The sequence below is a fragment of the Myripristis murdjan genome, chromosome 24 (genome assembly GCF_902150065.1).
Source record: "Myripristis murdjan chromosome 24, fMyrMur1.1, whole genome shotgun sequence".
NCBI classification, from domain to species: Eukaryota; Metazoa; Chordata; class Actinopteri; order Holocentriformes; family Holocentridae; genus Myripristis; species Myripristis murdjan.
The window spans coordinates 24,872,660-24,896,080 of record NC_044003.1 but is presented as its reverse complement, the minus strand read 5'-3'; the positions used below and the strand labels follow the sequence as shown (position 1 = coordinate 24,896,080).

General features: G+C 41.8%; 1 protein-coding gene across 5 annotated transcripts in view; it reads right to left on the bottom strand.

The window, feature by feature from the left end:
- Positions 1 to 10,366: 10,366 nt before the first annotated feature.
- The window catches only part of ppp2r5cb (protein phosphatase 2, regulatory subunit B', gamma b), a 37,427-nt gene continuing 24,372 nt past the window's right edge, over positions 10,367 to 23,421 (bottom strand). For all 5 annotated transcript variants that reach the window (XM_030047942.1, XM_030047943.1, XM_030047944.1 and 2 more), the window contains 12 exons: positions 20,078 to 20,188; positions 19,872 to 19,964; positions 19,553 to 19,683; positions 19,368 to 19,427; positions 18,877 to 18,985; positions 18,702 to 18,755; positions 17,224 to 17,394; positions 16,895 to 17,022; positions 16,654 to 16,755; positions 14,821 to 14,893; positions 13,245 to 13,361; positions 10,367 to 12,246 (listed from right to left, as the gene is read on the bottom strand). In XM_030047942.1, coding sequence (XP_029903802.1) covers positions 12,112 to 12,246; positions 13,245 to 13,361; positions 14,821 to 14,893; positions 16,654 to 16,755; positions 16,895 to 17,022; positions 17,224 to 17,394; positions 18,702 to 18,755; positions 18,877 to 18,985; positions 19,368 to 19,427; positions 19,553 to 19,683; positions 19,872 to 19,964; positions 20,078 to 20,188 — 1,284 coding nt within the window. In that variant the 3' untranslated portion in view covers positions 10,367 to 12,111. The remainder of the gene's footprint in view (positions 12,247 to 13,244; positions 13,362 to 14,820; positions 14,894 to 16,653; positions 16,756 to 16,894; positions 17,023 to 17,223; positions 17,395 to 18,701; positions 18,756 to 18,876; positions 18,986 to 19,367; positions 19,428 to 19,552; positions 19,684 to 19,871; positions 19,965 to 20,077; positions 20,189 to 23,421) is intronic.

Genomic DNA, 23,421 nt, shown 5'->3' with positions numbered 1-23,421 from the left:
AACCTAACTTCAAAAATGCTGAAAATGTCAATTCTCAATCTCCTACCTCCCCCTCTAGGTCTCATCAGCACAAAATTACTCAATGATTTCTCCTCCTGCCTTAGAGGAGCGCTTCACACCAAATTAAAATTTCAGCCGTTAACTCCTCATCCCCGTGTCAGCTGAAACTCCACGAAAGCTTCTAGGACCACGTGTGTCCGTCGCAGCCCTTTCCCGGTATATTTCACCAATTTACATCAAATTCTACTTAATGCTGTTAATGACTCTCTTTGTTGGGTTATTGTTGCATAGTCAGAGCAGCGGTTATCAGCAGCCAGAAAAAAAAACAGCTTGACCCTGAAATGTTAAAAAATTTCTGACCATATCCCAATCATTCCCTCATAAGTTCCAGATTAAAGCGGCAGGCATAAAGCAGTGTGCCTAATTTCTGAATTAGGCTTACACCCTCTGGTCTGGCTTTAAACCAAAGGGCAACGTAGCCCTTTGGTTTGGTTTGGCCTCCCACCAGCCAAAAATCTCTGCTCTCGATCACTTTGCTTTACTTAATTTGAACTGGAGCCTTTGATAACTTAGATGACATTTTCATGGCGCTGCTAGAAAATCTTGTTAGCCTGTTTAACAACGCTCTTATTGAGCTACAGTGTCCTCAGTATGCCCGGATAATTCAACATGGGACAAAAACATCCCATAGTACCAGTGCTCTGTCCCATCCAGTAGCCACCCATTAGAGATGCATGGGGAAAATGATGCAAAACACTCTCAGTGTACAGGTTTTTAAGTAATCGAGAACACCGATCGACAATTAATTTGCAAATTCATTGACAGTACATGCAAACGTGGGGCTTTAAGGTCCTAAGGCACTGAGTCACTAATCCGGTGTGGCTTTAAGTTAAACCCCCTGGCTTCTGTCTGTGCATCTTTAAGACTGTAACAAAATCAGCAGGGAGGTCAAATGCAGTCAGATCTGTTTGTGTTCTGGACACTGTGCGTGCGTGATACACTCCGGAGGGTTTAACCGATACCCCGTCAGCTGGGCACAAGGCTGGCTCCAAACTGGCCAACATGTCATTCAGATCCAACATCATGCCGTGTAAAACGATAAAGTGTGACTTCATGCTCTCTGTGGCACGAGCCATGCAAATTACACAACATACAGTATTCACTAAATTATCCTTTCAAATGCGGTGCACCTGCGGGGTGTTTCCGTGAAATGATGGGTCACCGTTTTTTTTTGTATGTCTGATACTGTGACACTAGTTATGATGAGCAGCTATCTCTTTATGGTACAATTATACAACTGTGAGTAATAAATTACACTCCTCCGACTCAAATTGGATTATGAGACGTCAGCACGAAATGGGCAAAGGGATTTCCAGTTTGTCATGTGAAAAGCTTGGCTAAGGGTTAAGTTGAGGTAAAGTGAGTCATCTTTAGGGAAAATAGACAATGTAATAATTTGGTTAAAGGGATAGTTCAACCATTTTGAAAATTTTGGCATTAGCTGTAGTGGTGATACCTTCATCTTGGCTGAGTGCTGGATACTGGCTGGATGCTAACTGTCAGCCTCCTGCCACTGAGGTGGACTCCCCCAAGCTAAACTCAAACTTATTTATTTAACAATTTGGGAGTGTTAAGCATATTAGCTGGGGGGAAGTCTACTTCAATGGCAGGAGGCTAACAGTTAGCATTTGGAGCATCCAGCCAGTATCCAGCACTCAGTAACAATGAGAGGAAGATAGCACCACGTTATATACATACACATTATGTCCTACATAACAGCAAGGGGGGGAAGTGAAATTGTATCACATTTTTCAAGATGGGTGAACTATCCCTTTAAAGTCTAATTCAGGTTATTTTCAACCTTATTTTCCTAGTTTGTGCCACCATGAGCTTTTCTTGTGTGCTGATGGTTACTGGATTGTTCTGGCTGGCTCAACATGTTTGTATTTGAGTTCCTGCAGACGCTCTTGTTTGGCCACATGTTACACCGTGTCCACACTAAGCTGGGTACATTTGAAAACACAGTTTTGGCGTGCCAGCCACACTACTGCACATTTGTGTTTTCAGGCCCTTAAACCTTCCCACAACATCTCAAACCCCCAACTCCCCCCACACCATGAGCATGAACAGCCCATGCACACGGCCTGCACGCGCTCAGCGCTAAAGGCCCGATCATGACAATGTGTGACCTCCACAATGCAATGCCACACAGTTTACAATTTTAACACTTTTCAAAGTTTTTGAAAAGCCCTGTTGTCACGGGTGTACAATGCCGGCTTTGTGTGGATGGAAGGCTAAAATAGAGAAAAAAACGGTGCATTTTCAAATTTGCCCACCTTCGTGTGGCCTGAGGTGGTTTGTTATAAACATGGCTCTTAAATACACACTCAAACCCTCAAACCGTACACACTCTAACACCGTGCCCCGTCAACACAATGACACAGTTACATGTTATTGTTATGTAAAATGCTGACGTGCGTTACTTGTCCGACTGCCACCATCAGTAAACATATACAGTCAATACATATTGACCACAATAAGTTATGTTCTCTGCAGCTTCCTCTTCAGGCAGTTTTTTTTTTTTTTTATTAGAATAATTGCAACACAGTGACAAGTTTTTTCAGGTTGTGTTTGCCCAGGGATTAACAGTTTGCTTATGCATGGCTTCACCTTGGCTGCACCCGCTGCCTCCTCCTGGCTGTTCTGGCTCCAGAAAATGACAGCATGGCAGTTATCCTAAACACATCCCCCCTGGCTTCCAGTCGACCTGTAGCAACTGGGTGACGTCACACCGACTTCACCCGGCGATGCTTTCAGTTTATGATCTGATCGATAGGGGTGGAGGGACGCGCAACCCAGCTCGGGTAACCACAGTTTGTGAGCACAGCTAAGCAAATTATCTACTTACCTGTGACAAAGTGTTCCTCACAGTAACCATTTGGTGGCTGCTTTCCCAAACCCAGTCATCCTCTTCATCAAACTTAGCAGCCAGCAGCAGCACTTCATTATTCTGGATGCAAGAGGTGCAATGGCCTATTTTGCTTGATTTATTTATTTATTTATTAACAAACTTGTCAGTTTCCCACATAGGAAAAAAAAAAAAAGACAGGAAAAACATGTGTGCTGTGATTTAAGTAAGCATGACTGATGACTTCAGTGCACTTTGTGATGTGCTATTATGCAATGTAACTTTGAAAAATTTAAATCCGCTCATGCAACCTTTATGAGGAAACAGTATAAAGGATATCAGCTAACGCACATCTATAATAACCATCCTCTTAAGTCTAGCAGCAATATCAGGTTAAGCGTAGCGCCATATAGCAATCTGCTTCCGCGCTATGGTTTTCGGAAAATGTGCATCTGGGCGATTTACCTGCTTGCCCTTCTCCTTGTTACCTACACGGCCCCATCCATGCATGTACACATTAAATCAGTCACCCATGCTGTTTAGATGAGGCCTCTCATCCACACATCCCTCTTTGTGTTATTCTGTCTCCATCTCTGTCTGCACATCCTGCTCCTGCTCACCCAAGTGGAAAAAAAGGGCATGGGTGTGAAATACCTTTCTCTCTTTCTGTTTGTTGCTGTTGTTCTCCTTCTTACCGTTTCCCTCTCCTTCTCCCACCCACCTTCCCTTGTCTTCATTTCAAATAAAAGCCACTACTCAGCCCCCAGTGTTTTCTGTCCTCCACGTCTCTCAAGACTGACCTCATAAACTAAGAGCAACGAGGCTCCAGACAGTCAGGTGAGGCTGCGTTGTCTACACTTCTCTGGTTCATCTGCCCCACATATAGTCAGACAGTTACATGTGGCCCTCACACAGGCTGCCTGCCTCTGCGTCCGCGTGGCTTTAGCACACAATGGGGATGTCCCGAGGTGCCCCAGATATCAGAAGGTAATAAAGGTTTTGTGTGTGTATGTTCCAGACAGTCACAAGAGAAGATTGTCCTGGTATAGCTCTGTCGTGCCAAGCCAGACAGGCAGTCGGATTAATGCTGAAGAGGTTGCCACAGCTTTATCCCCCCCGAATGCACACACAACACACGTGGACATACACACACATGTACATATGCGCGTGGCCTTGCGCGCAAACACACACACACAGACTAGACGTGTCATTACCGTTAGTGGTGGAGTGCTTATCGCCCTTGGTTTTGTAAGGTGATGGAGTTGATAACTAATTGGCTGAATGTATACTTAGACAAATTTATGGAGAGCAGATGCTGGATCAGCCCGTCTATTGTCAATGAGAATGAGAGTGAATCTCGTTTGACCTGATACACTTCTTTAGTCTTTCAAGTGAATTGTTTTTTTTTTTTTTTTTTTTTTTTTTGGATCTTCTCTCGACTGAAATCCCATTTTTGCTGAGGTAAAAGCACCACTGCGTGTGAGCTCTATCCACCTCTCTTATCCCCCTCGCACAGGCGCAAATCAGGGGCCACGTTCTTTAGCGCACCTCACGTTAAGTTACCTTTCAAAAAGCAACATTTTTCCACTTTTATCGCTTTCTTCCATGCAGCACATTATTTGTCCTCCCCCCCCTGTAAGGAAGTTGGCCTTCGTCAAGCTGGATAAACCCAAAGGGGAGAAGGCTCTGGATGCGATACTGCCGCTGGGCCTGATCCCAAGTCCCTTTGCTTTGATGCTGAAGACTTTGATGCCGAGTGTCAAGCATCAAAGAAAGGGACTCGGTTGTATTCTTGCACTCTTTACGAGAAAAGCCCCAACCTTCTGTTCTCAGGGCGAAACACTCAAAACCACAAGGTGTGATTAGTTGCTTTGCTCAAGAGGAGTTGGGTGAGGGTAGATGCTTTCGTATTGATCTGTGAGCCGACAATCTTTCCACACGGAGCTTAGGGCTGATAATCACTTGGAAAGAGAGCTAAACAGAGCGAGAGAGAGGGGGGAGAGGAAAAGGAGAAAATTGGTGGAGAGGAGGCTGTGCAGCAGGGTCGTATTCCTGCTGCTCTGCATCCCAGACCCCCAGGGTGGTGTGATGAGTCAGTTTCTGGCTCCTAATCCTCCCCATGGTAGCTGGTCCTTTTCTCTAAACCATTCATCCACAAGCTGTTGAGAGCTGCTGCTGCTGCTGAGTCATAAAGAGGAGGGGGCGGCACACACAAGCAGGCACGCACACCCCTCCCCCTCCCCTCCACATCACCATACACACACACACACACACACAAAATCCACCTACTTAGACCCACCCAAAATCGGACAGGCACACAATCAAATTTGCACACCAAGACAACGCACAGAGGCGCACGCACGTCTACACACACCTAACGTTCACACAGGGCACCCGAGTAAAGTCATGCGGCGCTGAAAGCTATTCCTAAAATCTGATTGGACGGAGTCACAATGGGGTCGACGCTCAAAAACTTTTGAGCCCTGTTTCCATGGCGATAGGTTCTGACATCTCCTGTCGTGACGAGATGTTTTTTGGTTTGCGAGGACCCGGGGGTTGCGCAGCAAGATGCTAACGCTGACAGTCAAAGGAGGCTGTCAGACCATCACAATCAGGAAAAAGCAACACGCCGGATTTCAAGTGGAAACAGCACAGTACTTTGACTGCAGGCAAAAACAATGAACCCAGATGACCTCATCTCTGAGAGCAGGAAAATGATAGAGAAGGGGTGGGGGTGAGGGAGTGAGTGAGAGAGAGGGAGAGCGAGAGAGAGATACACAGAATCATTTAACCACCCACAAGCCTCTGACGTATATCGAGATTGTCAGTGACGCATCAGGCCCATCAGAGGAATATTTTCTCTTAGATAATTGGGATGCAATGTGTTGATAATGAGGCAAATTGGGTTATTTGTGAGGGACAATTTGCATGCTCATTAGAGCATCATTTGGCAGAAACAAAGGGTATGGGAACTTTTATTAATTTCAATACTGATGTTTATCTCGGCCCTTAAACAGTGGATTGTGTGGAATGCAATAAGATTAAATCTGCCAAACAAAACGTATCCTGATAGATTAACAACACAACCAACGAGTAGAAACGGAGAGGCTTATTCAGCCAAATTGATCCCCTCTTTTGGAATGTATCATCACTGTCATGGTAGGCCAAATTTATTTTTAAAAAAAGAAAAGAAAAAAAAAAAAAAAAGAATAAGAGCCCATTTGTTTTCTTGTCCCTGTGCAGCATTTCGGTTCAGCGCAGATCCCAGCAGGGGTGCTCGACACAAGAGGGTGGGCGGGTGCCAGCTTCAACTGCTTTCTCCAAATGAATGGGGAACCAAGTGACCTCAGACAAGCCAATTAGACAGTTTGAGGGCAACTGTGAAGGGCTAATGGTAGCGCCTAGCAACATCTAATAGCAAACAATGAAATCTGTTTTGCAAAACTTAATGCAACATCGGGTTGATATACATTCACACGGCTGGCGCTAATTTGGCCGGTAATGTTAAGTAACACTAATGCATCCTCTCTCGGCATCACAGCATATTTGATTTCAGACGCAAGCATCTGCATATAACCATATATAACATGGGCAATGGAGCTCCATTTCTAATCATTTGGAGAAAAAGTAACAATTACAAGAAGAAAGTGTTGCCGAATGAGGCTTGTCAGCTGATAATGATGCTTTTTTCCCCCTCAAGTTTATGCAAGTGTTTCCATGAACTATATTATGTAAAATGCCAGAGGGAAAAAAGAAAAAATCTTTCTCACGAGGCCACTTTAATTCCAGGACACTGCTAAATGCCATGGATGAAAAAAAAAAAAAAAAAAAAAAAAAAAAATCAGTGATGTTGAGGACAATCTGTAACTTAGGTGATACATAGAAACAGCACATTGAATCAAATAATCTTTGACTATATGAACTTTTTTTTTTTTTTTTTTTAAGTGTAAGGTTGGGAAGCTTATCGGTTCTTTTTTTATTCTATTTTGGGGAATTTAGGGCATCAAGTCAGCTGACCTCAGTCTCATTCAAGCAGACTTGTGTTAACTGTGTTGTGTAGTTTCATTTTTCCGCTTGCTTTTATAATCATGAAACTGTATCAAAGTCTTATTCTAAACTCAGACAAAACCACAATGGCCAGAAATGCTCACTGTTTCCCCATTTCCTCCAGAGGGTGGCATCAAAGGACTGCATTTTGGTTTGTCATATGAGGGAAAGTTCAAGAAAGGGGGATTGCGCTGAAATTGGCTTTCAGGTTGTTATACCTCAGGAGTAATCATTCTCCTTAAATTTCAAAAGCTCTTTTGTATTTCATGAAAATTGAGGGGAGCGCTAGATCAAAGAAAACACAATTAACTGAAAATGCAATCATATGATAAAGTTCATGACTGTATACGTTGGAAGAAAATGTACTGTACCTGTGTGACGTGTGTACTTCTCCGTCCAAGAATGTTTAATGTTTAATAAAGGGGGGAAAGAAACGTCTTTCATCCCAAAATCAGTGCACTCCGAGGAACGGCTTAAAACAAATCACAATCTCTTTTAGCACAGCATGCTCAAGGCTGCATCTTTTAAGTCCAATGTTTTTTTGGGGTTTTTTTTAAACTTCTTTCCTATACTACCTCCTCCTCTTCTCCGCTGAGATCCACAATCTGTTCATGCCATGATGTTGAGTAACATCTCCTACAAGTCTCCTTCGCCACAATCCCCTGGGAGTCAAGTATGATTGTTTGCTGTTCTGCTTCTAAGATTAGAAATGATTGTCCAACCAATTAGCAAAAAAGAACACCCTCAACATACTCAACTTCTGCAACTTCTTTCACGTCTGTTTTAGAGGCATAAGGTAACCAACTGGCAGGAACTGTCGAGATTCACCCCACATCTCTTTTCCTCCTTCACTTCACGTCACTTCCTCATTCATGATTTGCATAAATACAGGGAATAAACAAGTCAGGTTTTTTTTTTCCTTTTGGAATGTATCCATGTTTCCTTGAAACCTTCCCTTGAGCTCCTTGTCAGAAGCCACCAAGTGAAGTGAAAGAAAACTTTCAAAGAAAGGGAACGCTCAGTCATTTTTTCCCCCCAGAACCTTTCAAGACTGACAGCTGTTTGAACCAGACATCAGTGCTTTTCCAAGGTACAGATGGGTTCCCAATAAAAGGAAACACCCACATCAAGTGTGTTAGTGAGGTGTCGGGACACCACGAGCCACCAGAACAGCTTCAGCACTTTGGCATAGATTATCTGAGTCTCAGGAACTCTACTGGAGGGATGAAGCTCCATTCTTCCAAAAGACCCTCCACATAGAGAGGAATATTACAGTAAAGCTGTACCGCATATAGCCCTCCTCACAGAGACAAATGCACATTTGAGAGCTGAGTGGTGCAAAAACCATCAGCACTGGTCTACAGAGATGTGGAAAAAAGTGATGGGGTCAGATGAGTCATCCTTCATTATTCTTCATATTCTGGACAAGTGGGCGAGTGTATGTGTGGCATCCACCAAGAGAACATTACAGGCCTGAAAGCTGGACCCCTACAGTGATGGGGTCCAGTGGCTCTGTTATGCTGTGGGGGGACATTTTCCTCTTGTCCCTTTAGAGAGAGGGCTTACTGCAACGAGTGAGGACCTTCATCCTGTGATGAAACATTTCTATCCTGATGGGAGAGGTCTCTTCCAGGAGGACCATGCCCCCCCCCCCCGCCCATACACAGGGCACGAGGGCTCACTGAATGGTTTGATGAGGATGAAAATGATGTAAATCATATGCTATGACCTTCACACTCACCACTTCTCAACCTAGTTGGGAAATTTTGTAGCGACATATTAGACAGCACTGTCCATCATCATCGCCATCATCAAAACACCAAATGGGTTCCAGAGACTTGGAGAATCTATACCCAGGTGCACTGAAGCTTTTCTGGTGGCTTATGGTGTCCCAACACCTTACTAAGACACTTGATGGTGGTTTTTCCTTTAATTTGTCACCTGCTGTATGTGTTGATGCTTTGGGGACAGCATGTACTCTGCATGTTGGATGCTACATCAAAAACCCTACAATGCTCTGATTCAGGGCAGCTCCTGAATCCCTAGTGGGCCTGTGTCCTGCATGGCAGAAAGAAAAACACATTGTTTGAACTCATTGGCTAATAATGACAAACACATGTTTTTTTAGGATGAAAATATAAAACTCACATGTTCTCTTTATTTGCCGTATATAGATAGATGTACACCACTGGAGATTTGGATAAAAGCACACACAAAAAGCTAATGTATGTAGGATCTCAACACATGTCCGAAGGTGGAAACAAAACGGAAAAGATGTAGGATTACAAATCGATAAAAAACTATCCAAATTCTATACGGTTTCTAAATGTAAATAGTCACATGTGTTGAAGTCTGTGCCACATACCAACTGTCTGCAGTTGCTAATAACCTCTGTATTCTGTACACGGGGTTTTTTGTGCAAAATATGAAATCTACCATTTAATAATAGTTAAAACATAAAATAAAAGTACATTATATGTACAATATTAGATGAAGCCATTTAGTACAAGACGTATACTAAAGGACACTTGCAATAATCATTCTTTTCAAAGAAAAAGAAAAAACAAAGCTTATGTAAAATGAAGAAAGCTCCAAAGAAGCCATTGTTAAAGCCATTTTATGAAGAACAACAGTCACCAACGGGACACTCCTCTAGGAGCACTAGATGACAACCAGCTTGTAATGTGCTACTAGGGCAGCCTACCAACAATCCCAGAGTATGGGGAATACTGAAGGGGTGTAACAATTTTCCTTTTATCAAATCCACGGCAAGTCTTGTGCTAGGGGAAGGGGGTTTTGGTGAAAGCATAAAATCATTGGTGAATGTTATTCTTTAAGACAAACAAGGAGAAAACGCAACAATGTGATCGTGGTTATTATTTACAATTTGCACATTCAGTCAAAACACTGACAGGAGGTTCTGCAGGTAAAGGAAAAATAAAAACGCAACAAAAACAAAAACAAAAAAAACAACAACTTGCAAGCATCCCGGAGCAGATCGAATAGATGTCCAAATAAAGTAGTCATAGGCTATTACTGGGGAAGTACAGCCAGTGTGCAGGTTTGGGGAGGAGGGGGTCAAACAATGGTACTGGCGAACGAGACCATGAATTAAAGTGGAATGGGGTAGAGGGGGGTACATAATGGAAGTTACAATGGGAGGTGATTTCCTCTCCTGTGTAGGCTAGCTCTTAGCAATAGGCACACAGGAGAGCCAACCCAACACACCAAGACAGACAGCATCACGGATTTCAATTAATTACTAGTTTTTCAGTTATGTATCTATTATCTTTTCTTCAAGTTTCATCAGGAAGTGCTTCTTTGTTGAAGTGGTTCGGGGCTACTCCTCTGCTTCTCCTCTTGAGCTTTACCCACTACAGGTCTGCTTTGTAGATAAAACAAGGCTTGTGCTGTAGTCAAAGCAGCTCAGATGCACTTTGCTGTTAACAAGGTCTACGAAATACGGTCTTCTTTGCATCTTTTTTTTTTTTTTTTTTAAACTAACAATTACAATTTTTAAATGGTTTGGCATTTAGAAAACGCTACTACTCTGTTCTCAGCCAATATCCCCTTAGACTATAAAAGGCACTGTGAAAAGAAAGGCTTGTGTTTGACCTCTTCAAACCAAACATACCTTATGAATGAAGCAGTCTAATCTCTAACCAGCTTTGTTTAAAGAAAGGGGTTTTACTTGAGAAGAGTAGAAAAAGCAAGCAATCAGCACAGTTACCGCAGAATCTGCCTCCTTTGATTCCTCTTGCAACCCACTACGATACTGTGCCGGTATCAAAGTGGGAATTTGTAAACTCTAGACTAGCAACTACATCTCTCTGGCCTCTCGTTAGCCTCATAATGAATGACAGTGACATCTAGTGACCGCTGATGACTGTGTTAAACAACTTACTTAAATGACTGGATGTGAAGGGGCAACCTAAAATAGATCCACAGGGATTCAGAAGCACATGTGTCCCTTAACAAAATCCCCTCTCATGTTACTGATGCAGCAAACCAGGCTGGAGCTGGACCCATTCTCTACCAATCAAATGGAACTAAACATGCAATTATAATGAACCGTTTGACCATTGTTTGAGCCACCAACACACACCGCAACCTGTATTAACTTACGGCCTACAGATTAGAAAATTCTGTTTAGAAAAAAAAAAAACAACAAAAAAACAAAACACTAAGTTAAGTGAAGTTGGCACCAAACTAGACTTCTACATAGGAACAGAGATCCACTGGATGGAAAAACCTGGAACTTGGACCTCTGTCAGGCCAGCACTTTTGGATGAACACAACTGTGTTACAACGCTTTTAATCCAGACACAGATGCACTCTATTGGCGAGTCCCAGATGACCCTGTCCTGATTAACAACAACATCCATAAATCGTCACAGGATGCGGACAGTGACTGGGAGTAACAGCTACACAGATGGGAAATGTGTTTTAGGCTCCTTGCTAAGGTGCGGAGAGCTCATAATATTCATACTATGTAGGAAAAAATATAAACAGCTGTCTAGTTTAAATATTATGAGAAAAATAGCTAATGTTAAATATAAACAATTGACATTTTTATTATCAACTGATTTTTTCAATTAAAGACATCCTCTGTTGAGGTTACAGCTGGGGGCTCATATTATTTGTACAAGCACCTGACATCTATAAAGAGGAGGCAAGAAAAAAGACAGCTCACACACAGAAGAACAGAACACCTGAGAGAAATGACCAGAGGGGGGCAACACAGCACCCCTAAAACATTAACGAGTTGACAGGAAAGGAAGAGAGGAAAAGAGGGAGGGAGGAGAGAGTCAAAAACACTATGTCGGGTGAGGTTCAGGGCACGGTGCATGTTCTAGTCATGCGGGACTGTCCAGCACCACTGACATCTCTGCTGGACCACAGCTAGGGGGGCAGGGGGGAATCGGTCAGGGCCGAGCACCACTTGTCCCGAAAGAATTACAGCTGCACCAGACTGGGATGTCTGGCTAAAGGTATTTTCAGTGTCAGGTGGAGCTGGGACTCTCGAGTTCAGTTCTGTGTTGTGCTGGGCTGGATTGAGATACCGTAGTTGTGTTGTTGTGCTGGCCTGGGCCGCCGCGGGCCTGTGGTTCCTCTGTGGATGCTGCTGCTGGTTTACGGTGATCTAAGGTGGTCTCTTAGTGGCCGTCATGTGTCGTCAACATGTCCTCGGCTCTCCGGTGCGTCTCCAGGGCTTTAACGGTGGAGATGTCCTGGGGAAGTTCTGATTTCCTCCGCATCAGTGGACGGTCCTTGCGCTGATCCTTCTGGAGCTGAAGATGATGGAAGGAGGGGGACAGGGAGGAAGAGAGGCAAAAAGCAAGGGGTCAGTGACATTCAGCACAAAGACAAACTGCAGAGGTGGAAACATAAACCCTCAACATTTTTGGTTTTTAGGTTATTATCATTTATCTATTATTATTCACTGGTCCTGGGAGACACTTGTCACTCTTCCGTGTTTTTTAACATGTTTGAATGACATTAAAGTATATCTGAATCTGTACATGCAAGCACCACACACACACACAGACACACACACACACACACACACACACACACACACACACACACACACACACACACACACACACACACACACACACACACACAATTGTGTTAGTGTTAATAGTGTTAATAGTGTTAACAATTCACAGTGGAGACCCCATTGATACATTTTTTTCTTCAAAATGCTGCAGTGAATAATGTGCTCGACAGAACAATGCAATAATCATCACTGTCACTGTCCCACCTTTGAAAACATATCCTGACCATAAAATAGACGTGGATTGAATCAGCAAGGCCTTCACAGCAAATTGGAGTATTTCAGAGCGGCTGCCCTTGCCAGGGCAACAGCTGCGCACATTCAGTGATGTCACCACAAGACCTTGTTCATGTTGGTGAAGGCCTGATGCACAGCTAAATAAAAACTTTTCTGTTGCCACAGGACCTATTTATGTTTTTTTGATATCCAGGTACTTACAGGTGCTGGTTACGTTGAGCTAGCATGGAAGATCCTGGTGTCTTTGCTGCAGTTTTGGTTAAGTAACAGGATCTCACAAGTGCCATGTAACTACAGTTTTATGACAAGCCACAGTGACATCTTGTGGCCAACATCAAATGTTTTGTATTTATATTCAAATCACCAATGTAGATATCACCCATTACCATTATTTTTAATTATGATTTGTTTTGTTACAAAGCCTTTTGCACGACTGGACTCTCACAAGCACAATGTGCATTCATATTGACAACCCAACATCAGGTCCCTTACCTGTGTGGCTTCCTCCTCTACTGTTTTCTTTAGCATTTGGACATCATCTAGCAGTGGGCCATCTGTCTCCATGTCCACTGGACTACCCAAACCTGTCGAATCAATGTACAACAGGAACTGCAAAAGGACAAAACAGGAGGAGAAACTATGAGCCGCCACATCATAGGCTGTGAGACCAAACCATGGGAAAGTCATTTCGATGAAATGACAGGTTCAATAATCAGTATCACTGAATTATGCCTTTACAATATAGGGTGCAGTTCTTGGTATTCGTGGCTGTTGCAGCAGATGAGCACTTGTATAGGTCTGAAAGTGTGGTAGAGTGGAGGAACAGGCGTCAACAGCCTCCCGCCCACAGTCACACTAATGACCTTTTGTGCTTGCTCCTGCTTGCCTATTATCTACAGCCACCCCCTGGCATCAGCTGAGTTTACATCAGGCTCTCTCAGTACACCTAAGGACTTCTGGCACCAGTACTTCATTTGTCATTTGTCTTTTCAAAGCTGACAGAGGCTTTCAAAGCAGCTGGCAAGGATTCATTATGTTCAACTTATAAATATGCAACTATGCCACAACGTTCTCACAAAAAATGTGTTACATTTGAAAATTATTAAACCAATAAACGTTTAATTCATTTTCCACAAAAGACATCAGAGGAAATATACTGATTGTACCAATGGGCAGGACAGAACTAAAATCACATCAGATGGTAAAAAACATGCATTTTGTCAACATATGGCAAGACAATCTTAAGTTATCCAGAGCATCAACATCTAGCCAAATGTAGTTTTCCTGTCATGAGGTGCATTTCAGAGAAGTATTTTTTGGCAATTTGCAGGCAGAAAGACTGACACGACAATCAGGTCTGAAAAACATTCCCTCTTAAAATGAGGGATGGGGCACTATAATAGGTACATAACGTACCCTGCATCGCCCAAGTGTACCTTGAAACAAAAAAGATATGGCCTCACTTCTGCAGTATAACAGTTTTCTTGATTCAGTGCAGTGTTTCTTGGAATAGCAGTAACTACAAATCTTGTTATCAACTCTTACTGTCTTACTGGAGTCTGTAAGTTAAACAAGGGAAAACTCTGACTTTGTTACTCTGAAGTGCAGCTACAGCCTGAAGGTGAAGAGAATATGTACACAACTGTCATTGTGATTTAAAACCAAGGTATCTCAAGGTGTTCACTGACAGAAGGGGACTTTTTCTCCCATGTTAGGGCAATTTGTTTCCACTTTCTTTGTCATTACATTTTACAGAAATGGTGTATTATAAGGTTTCTTGACCTGCTTCTCTATTCAAACGTGTTTTGGTTACACGGAGGCAAGCTGCATATTCAAATGTTGTGACAGGTCACGTGTGAGTAAGTGCTTAATAACTCACGAGAACTTTCAAGGGGAACTGAAAATTAACACTTCAGTAATCGCCAAATAACCAAATTATTACTCATGGACATATAACACTGCACTATATAATCATCTACAATTAACTGTGCAATCCTGACACCTAGTGTGAGCCAGTGAGATGTCTGTGGCATCAATAAACCTGCAGGGTTAAAAGCTGTCTTCTCACCTGTGGGTTTGACTTTGCCAGATTCTCGATTTTCAGCCACGCTTCTTCTCTCTCTTTCCACTTGGCTTTCTCTCTGAGGCACAGAACAAAACACAGGCGAACTCGTTAGAAACCACCTCAAAAGAACATCCACTTTCAGACACTTTTACACCATTATATCTTATCAATCTGTGATGCTCAGTGCATCCCAGAAGTTTGTGTTGCAATTTAATTGTTTGGCGTTCCTAATGTCTTTTGTTAGTGCTTCGCTACGCTTTCTTGAATGACTTTTGACAACCGCCAGAGAACAGGCATGAGCTTGTTCCAGTCAGCTGTGTGCAGGTAGTCAGATTTGAAAAGCATCATGAATATGAGTCTGACCCTGCCCATCAAATGCATCAAAAACTTCAGCTAATTAAACTGTGAATAGATCCCTGGCTCCTTGTATACAAATCCTCACACTGATTTTGTTACATTCCTCTACAACCCTGAGAATTTGTTTTTAGCACTCACACACACTTTCTTGCAGCACTGTGGAAATCGACATGCAGCCTAATGAGCTTAATACTACTAACTTCTCCTCAAAGTGATGTTTGGAGGATATTTAGATTCCCCCAGTAAAAGACATGATGTCACAGAACATTAATTCATATCTTTCAAACTAATAACATATTGTCTGTTCACTGTGCCCTGTTTTCATGCATCAGTAATCACTGTTACTCGAGTTTTATCCTTTATTGTTGCCTTCACGTGAAATTATACTTATTTTACTCAACTGATATCCAAATTTAATTTTACAGGAAACTGAGAACAAAAAGTACGGTTTGTGTTCTTGTGACAATTTAGTAGTTTTCTCCCTGACTTATCATGGCTCTCTCCCGGTGCGTTCAAACTGGCTACCTGTCCGTGGTATTTCACTGCCTTTCACCAAAAATCAGCCCTGATGCTTTCTGTCAGACATTTTGATCAGGAAACCAGGTTATGGTTAGAATTAGGATTAGGGATGGGCTCTCTCTCAGACAGCCTCCAGTATTCTCTGACAGAAAATGTCATGGGTTGACACAAGCCTTTTCACCTAATGCATGCTGGGATATGCTTCAATACCCCTGTAACCCTGAATAGGAATAAGGAAAATGTATGACTTTTGAAGGTCAGTGCAAAATGGTGAGTCTGGACAGAACTCCTTGCTCTGTAACTGTCAATGACTGACACTGTTTTATGACTTAAACTGAATACTAAGTGGAATACTGAACAATTTTATTCCTTTGGTTTGTAGAGACTAGTGTTGGAAATTAGCTTTGGCTATAAAGACATGTACACGCACTTCATGAATGCAACTGCTAAGGTTTTCTGTACTAGTCCCATACAAATTAATAAAGGAAACCACTATCAAATATTACATTGTGAATATATGGCCAGCTATACACAGAAATAAGAAGAATATAACTACAAAACGCATCCAGTAATGCAAGGAACATCGCCAGTGGCTGTTAGCTTTTAACTGCCAAAATTGGATTTTCACCTTCAAGCTGTAATGATAAACTAACCCTGTAACATATTTTAAGGCCACAAATTTGTGCGTGATAAACTGCTCTGACACCATGCGACAAATTAATAAATGAATGTATACATTTTAAACACATCATTTCACATTTAATTTTAAACTAATGGAAACAAATGAAATGATAGATTATTATGACAAAGCAGCTGGTTATTCATGTAATGGCTCTTGCTTGTGTTGACAGTGTCAAAATTTATTATAAATTAGACAGTGCATTCCAACTCTACCAAACTGGAAAGAGCTGTGATCAGTCTTTGTATCTGTCTAGGACAAGTGGCAGGCTTGGGTCTTACTTGCTTTTCTCTGCTCTGAACTGCTGGGTGCAGTCGTCAAACAACTTCTGGTTCATCTCCATAAAGAGTTTCAGAGCATTGTAGATCAACCCGTGGATTGTCCTGAAAACACACACAAATACAGAATTATGGAGTGCCACTTGATTCATATACTTACACCAACACCACATCTCATCCCCACAGAGAAAGGCAGAAAAACGCAGATCTAAACAGACAGCAGCGAGCCAGTGTTGTGACTCACTTGTTCCAGTGGGTCTTGGAGTTGCGGTAAAGGGCTGGAAACATGATGGGCAGAATCCTGGCGGCATTGTCACTGATCAGACTCATGATGTACTCATTGTTCCAGTAGTACAGAGCTCGCTCTGCCACCTAACAAATTTACACCAGAGTTGCGCCACATTTATGTGTATGTACATAGAAAAAAACATTTGAGGGGAAAAACCAATGGTACTAATAGTTCATAAGATAAGTTCAAGCACTAAAAACTGGCAGAGAAACATACATATGCATGTGCAATACATGTACAACAGACATGCATACAAATCACAAACACTGTGATGAATGTCAGACCTGAAAGTGTGGGCTGGACACACACTTGGCCAGCTGTCTGAAGAGGGGCTCCATGACCTTCACAAATTCAGAGGGTTCAATGACATCCAGGATCTCCTCCAGCTCATTGAGGAACATCACCTCCTTTGGACTATGGGTCTTTGGCCAGTACTTCAACAATGCCATCACCGTCTGCACACACAGAGCAACAAGCAGATCACAGGAATGAGGATCACTCCTGAACACGTGCTTTGCACAAGAGAGCGTGATTAAACAAGGATGCACAGAATCATAGATGCAAAGCACCACTCTTTACGTGCACCATGTTCTCAAAAGCAAAACAAAATGCAGCCTCTCTGCTCATTACAGCACGTCGAGGCAGACCTCCAGGGAGCACCAACTAGTGATGCTGGCGTCTGTGGAGATGCATTTACTTTAAATGTCAGAAAAATAAGCAGAGACATAAATAAATAACTGAACAGATAACTGATAGAAGAACCGAACACCTGTGCATGCTTATACTTAAAAGCACGATTTTACTGTAGATGCATGATGGACTAAACTTGCTTCCTGTATGACTGGGTGCATTCCTTAACTCGACTGGCACAACAGGTTTTGCCAACCTGCAAAACGAATCTGACCAGATGGCACATACAGCTGATTCATGGTGAGATGCCACTGGATTACCATCATAATACTTGTGGAAGGACAGAGATGATTTTTTAGCTTGGTTTTGATGAAGAGCCAATAAAGGTTGCATCTCCTCATTTTGGGAATGTATTATGCCTTTGGATTTCTCCCCTTTGACCCACTTTCCCTGTGCTTGCTCTGCACCCACCTGACTTTGAATTATCCACAGAGAATCCTACACCTCCTCTAGTGTGACACTATATACATGGGTGTCCTCCTTGATTCTGATAAAGATACCATAGTACTGAAACGTTACTCGTGTCCAACCAAATTCTCTTTATTTGGACAATCACTGGTGTTACTATTCTAAGCAGCAACATGCATCATCACAGTGGAGTTTCACTACAGTTAAAATAAGTGCTTTGCCTTGAAAAATGCATAAAAATGTAACAGAAATTGAGATGCATTTTTTTTCTGGCAGACCTTCAGCTTGGCCAGAAGGCAGATTAAAAAACACTGGCACTTGAAGTCTGAGTATGAACAATTGTCCTCATACATCTTAATCTTTTGTGAAAAACATGCCTTATAGAAACCAACTCAAAACCAGTGTAGTAACTAGTGTAGTAACTAATTTTGGGACAGACACAGGGAGGCACATTACATGGGAAAAGATGTTTTGATCAGTACGAGGAGGACCAGCAAGTGGTGGACTAAGCACATGATGACTGAGCATGCTAATGAACAGGCAGGAGACTGAAGCAAGGGACTCGTGTTGATAAAAGCATTAACTAAATTTAACTTTGGCACACAAGCTAATGAAGTGCAGGGCCATCAATAATATGTAACTCAGTTCATTAATCAGATCTTACCGGTTCTGTTAGGGTGCTATCCTTCTCTAGGAACTGCACCACACAGTAGGCCAGCTGATGTGGAAAGACAGGAAAAAATATTCTTAATTCTGACAAAATGACACTATGCTAAACAATGGTTTTATAAGGTTCTGTTTCAAAAGAAAAGTACAAAAGTGAACGACAAAATCTTTACCTGTGGGTGATAAACACTAAGAGACTTGACTTTGTGTAAAGGCAGCAGAACCTTCAACAAGAATATCTTGTGCTCCTCTTTCAATGGCAATGCAAATCCATTGATTATGCTGTAAGGATCAAAGCGGAAGAGATGGTCATCAGGGAAACACAATGCTATAGTTGTGTTTAAGGTGGGTGTAAGCAAAGTTCTTTACCAACGGCTTTTTTTTTTTTTTGCCTTTTTGCCATTTTGTCTGACTATTCCCACGCAATAGAATCAATAGTACTGCACTGCTGAAGACAGTACCAGTTGAAGACATGCTAAAATTAGCTTTATTTTACGCAATCAAAGATTATGACTCAACTGGATTCTGTAAGACTGTAGACACAAGCTACATGTGGATGTGAGAAAGCCCATTTGCCCATTGTTTTTTTTTTTTTTTTTTTTTTTTACTTCTTCAAACAATTATTTGAGTGGTTTTGGTGCCCCACGCTTACAAAATCTCTTACCTGCCTAATATCTCCAGTAATTCTGCTATTCCGTTATGGTGTTCAGTTTCATAAATGAATCTGGAAAATAACAACAACACAAGCTGAAAACATTGAATCATACAGACGTGATACATTTATCAAAATAAAGCCCATAATTGTTCACAAAAATTAGCATCGGTGCATTTCAGACAAGTACCACTCACCTATAAAATATGTTATTAATCTGTTTCCTGATGTATGCTCGCAGACCCAAGAACTTCCCGTAGATGCGATGTAGAGTGGTCTTTAGGAAGTCTCTTTCCCTAGGATCTTCACTGTCAAATAGTTCTAACAGCTGTGCAACAAGCAAAAAAAAAAAAAACATCACTTCACAACATACAGCAGATACCGATGCAAAATCTAACAAACCACTAAATGCATTTGAAATACAAAGTTCTGAGAGAGAAAAATATGCTTAAACTTGGGCCTCTGTATCACACTTTTTTAATGTGCACAGATGCTCTCTTGTTATTAAGCACTCACCTGCATTACAAACCTCTGGTCAATATACTTCTTGGCTATATTTGGTTGAAAGTCTGGTGACTCTAAGAACCGAAGGAAGAATTCATAGACAAGCTGTGGAAAGAAGGGCAAAGCTCAGCTGAAAGTAACACAGCAGGCTTAAGTTCTTCAACTCAAACTGACCAACAAAGGTGCTGAGTCGGTGTGTGCATGTGTATGTTGTGTACCTGTAGGTGCGGCCATGCAGCCTCTAGCGTGGGCTCATCTTCCTCTGGGTCAAACTCAGCTCCTGTGGGGTTCGATGATGGTGGCAATGTCCTAAACATATTCACAGCAAACTGGGAAACAGAAAAAGAAAGGAAGGTCAACCCAACAACACACAAAAATCCAAGTTGCTCTTGGTATGCCGTTTAAGTACGGCATTTGCCTAGCATCCAATAACAGCATCAGTGCATCCCTACGTACTGTGAAGCTGTTATTTTTAAGCTGATCTGCATTGTTGTTGTTAGCATTGGTCTTGTGCTATGTTCATTGTGCTGAGTGGGCCTCAATGGATTCAGCAGTGGGACTCTGATTCATTACAGCAGATAATTTCTTTTTTTGTTGTTGTTGCTCTTTCTATTTGAAAGCATTTTAACTTCAGAAAACATTAGAGCCTAATTATCGCTTCTATCACTGTTTTGTTTTTCACTCAATTCTTGTGTTGTTAAAGTAACAAAAGTACAACGAGGTGATGTGTTTTTAATGTGTTTTTCATTGCTGCAACTTTGGCACTTCCACTGGACGCTGAATTGTTACTGAACACGGCTTTTTGTTTATTCAGTGTGGGAATGAGCAAGTGAGATACATTTATTTAAAAACAAACAAAAAAAAAACAAGTGCAAGGAAGAATAATGCATTGCCTGCTGAAGGAAAAAAGGAAAGACTTTTAGCTACACTCAGTTTTGAATTTCACAATGGATCATTTTCTCTAACAAAGGTTGTATTGCCACAGTATGTTATGCTTACAAAATGTTCACACTATGCATTGCAATATGTACCTCATAATGATGCACAAAAAAGAATAAACTTTTCAATGTCTGCCTTTGATTTAGTTTCAACATTCTGGCAGCATGAAAATATTTTACACTGAATGCATATAGTAACTTGAGCCTGGAATGTTATCTTACCCTCGAAGATTAGCACACTTATTATTTAGCTGGATTGATGCATTTAATTCCCAGGATCTTTCCAGTCGAGTCACGAGAGAAATAGTGGCTTGAATACCAGTAGCAAGTGGTGTCTGAAAACCAGCTTTGCAAACTAGCCATAGTGCGCATGCAGGGGCATGACAGATTGCCAAAACCTTTAAGAGAGGCATTTCGTTTTTCTCCTTTAATGCAATTCTTTCTCCTTCCTACGAGCTTGTCTTGAGAATGTGGCTGTTACATTTAGCAGTGCTCAGGTTATGATACAGCCACCATTTATGGTATCACTGCAGGCAGAAAACCTATCTTAAAACCTGACTTGGATTTTAGATCCATTATGCCCAGAAGATGCTCAACAGGTGACTGTGCCACTTACAAACCCACTCTGTGTTGATGAAACCTTCACTAACCTTCTCTAGACTGCAATTAAGTCTACAAGTTTACTGCTATCACAAAAACCCAACAACAGAAAAAATAGTGAATATCAAATGTATTTTGAAATAAGCTAGTTTGTATGTTGGGCAACAAAGATAGCTTACTATCCTTCATTTATTGCACAACATTACAACCAGTTAGTTAATTGGTAAGATATGGGACAAGTAACATGAAGCTCTAACCAGAGGGGGAAAAAAATCCCCTTTGCCGCTCACCTAGAGCTGTTCTCCCATACAAAAATGTAACACTTTAATATGATTTTGGCAGTATTTCATTACATAAATCTCAAATGTTAAAACAGCCGTTAGTACAACGTTCTATATTTTTTGCTTTTTAGGCATAGCGCAGAAATCTACCAAAAAGATGTCACAGAAATCGTACTCCTTATTGTCCCAAACTGTATCAAGAGGCTGTTGACAGTGTTACAGTGACAGTCATCCCCCGCCCCCATCACCAAGGGCAAGTTCATTAGAAATATCCAAACTGGGAAACATCCATCCATTTTCCCTCTCAGTCTATTGTGACTCTTCTGAGAATTTACTCAGACACTTCCTCCAGACTCCCACTGACTGGAGGTCAAGGCATAACCACTCATGATCATGGTTATATTCTTACTGGAAGCCACCCCCAGCTCTCTCACCACCAAGAATGGGACTAATGGAAAAAAAAAAAGACTGTCAGGCTGTCCAATGGTCAACCAAAATGCTGTGCTGAAGCTTGCAAAGTGTGGCATCATTCATGCTCTGATCGAACAAAGACTTGGTTGATAAAATAATGTGTAGACCCTTACCATAAGAATACACTCTCTACGGCTATAAAGGAGTTTGTCGTGTCAATCTCCACACTTTGATGATGAAAGCCATCAGTGGACTTCAAAGTGTCCTTGTCGTTAAAGGGGCAGGGGAAGGGGGCTGCCAGGAATAAGAGTATATTTTCATGCTGATTTGGCAGTGCCCTTGCATTTTTTGCTGCATTGATCAAATACAGCCAGGACAAGGAGAATGGGGTAAATTTGCACCTTGATCATCTGCAGTTTACCATGTGGCATTGAGGCAGTGCTTTGATTAAGATCAAAGGCTTTTTAATTTGGCTGGGGAAAGCGAAACTGGCACCAAAACACATCTAGGCCACAACCTCAGTGGAACCCGTTTCACTGCAATAAAGATGCGATAGCAGCTCCATGTCAGCAAGACAGTGATTGAGTGTAGCCAGAGCAAAAGGAATGGGATTAGATCTGCAGAGCTGGCAGCTACAGATGATCCCACATATACCAAGCTCATATGGGATGATCCACTGCACACACAACTGAGTGACCACTAGAGGACAAACATGTATCACTTTAGACCAGTCATATCCAATAAAATGGCATCTGAGAAACTGCAGGACTTGTATTGTATTGGGTGCAATGCCACAATTTAGTTCCATTAATACAGAATGGGTTACTTAAGACTAACAGGATAACAGTAGAGTCATATTTATAGAACACAGGGTTCTCCTTGGGTTCAACCTGAGGTCAGTGATGCTCATGTGAGTTTCCTATGACTCAGTCAGGAGAAAAAAAAAAATACACTAAATGGGTCTGAAATAACCAGCAAGTATTCCTGCCAATGGCAACCACAGCAGTTCCTCTACCCATGGTGACAAAAAAAAAAAAAAAAAAAAAAAACAGAATAATTCCCAGATGAAAAAAGTATATTATAAATGGGAGATTATTATACAGAGCTCAAGGGAATGTTAAATTACAATCACATTCTATATGATGATTTGCAAGGCTCTTTCTGTGCTCACATCTTAGTGAGAGCTGGGAACTCATGATCATGCAACTGAAATGTTAACAGAAGTAATCATTCCTATACCAAACAGTATGCTTTTACCACCCACTTGAGTAATTTGAGGCAAACGGACACAACCACCAAGAATACATAAATGATGCTCCTGGTTTTTGCCAT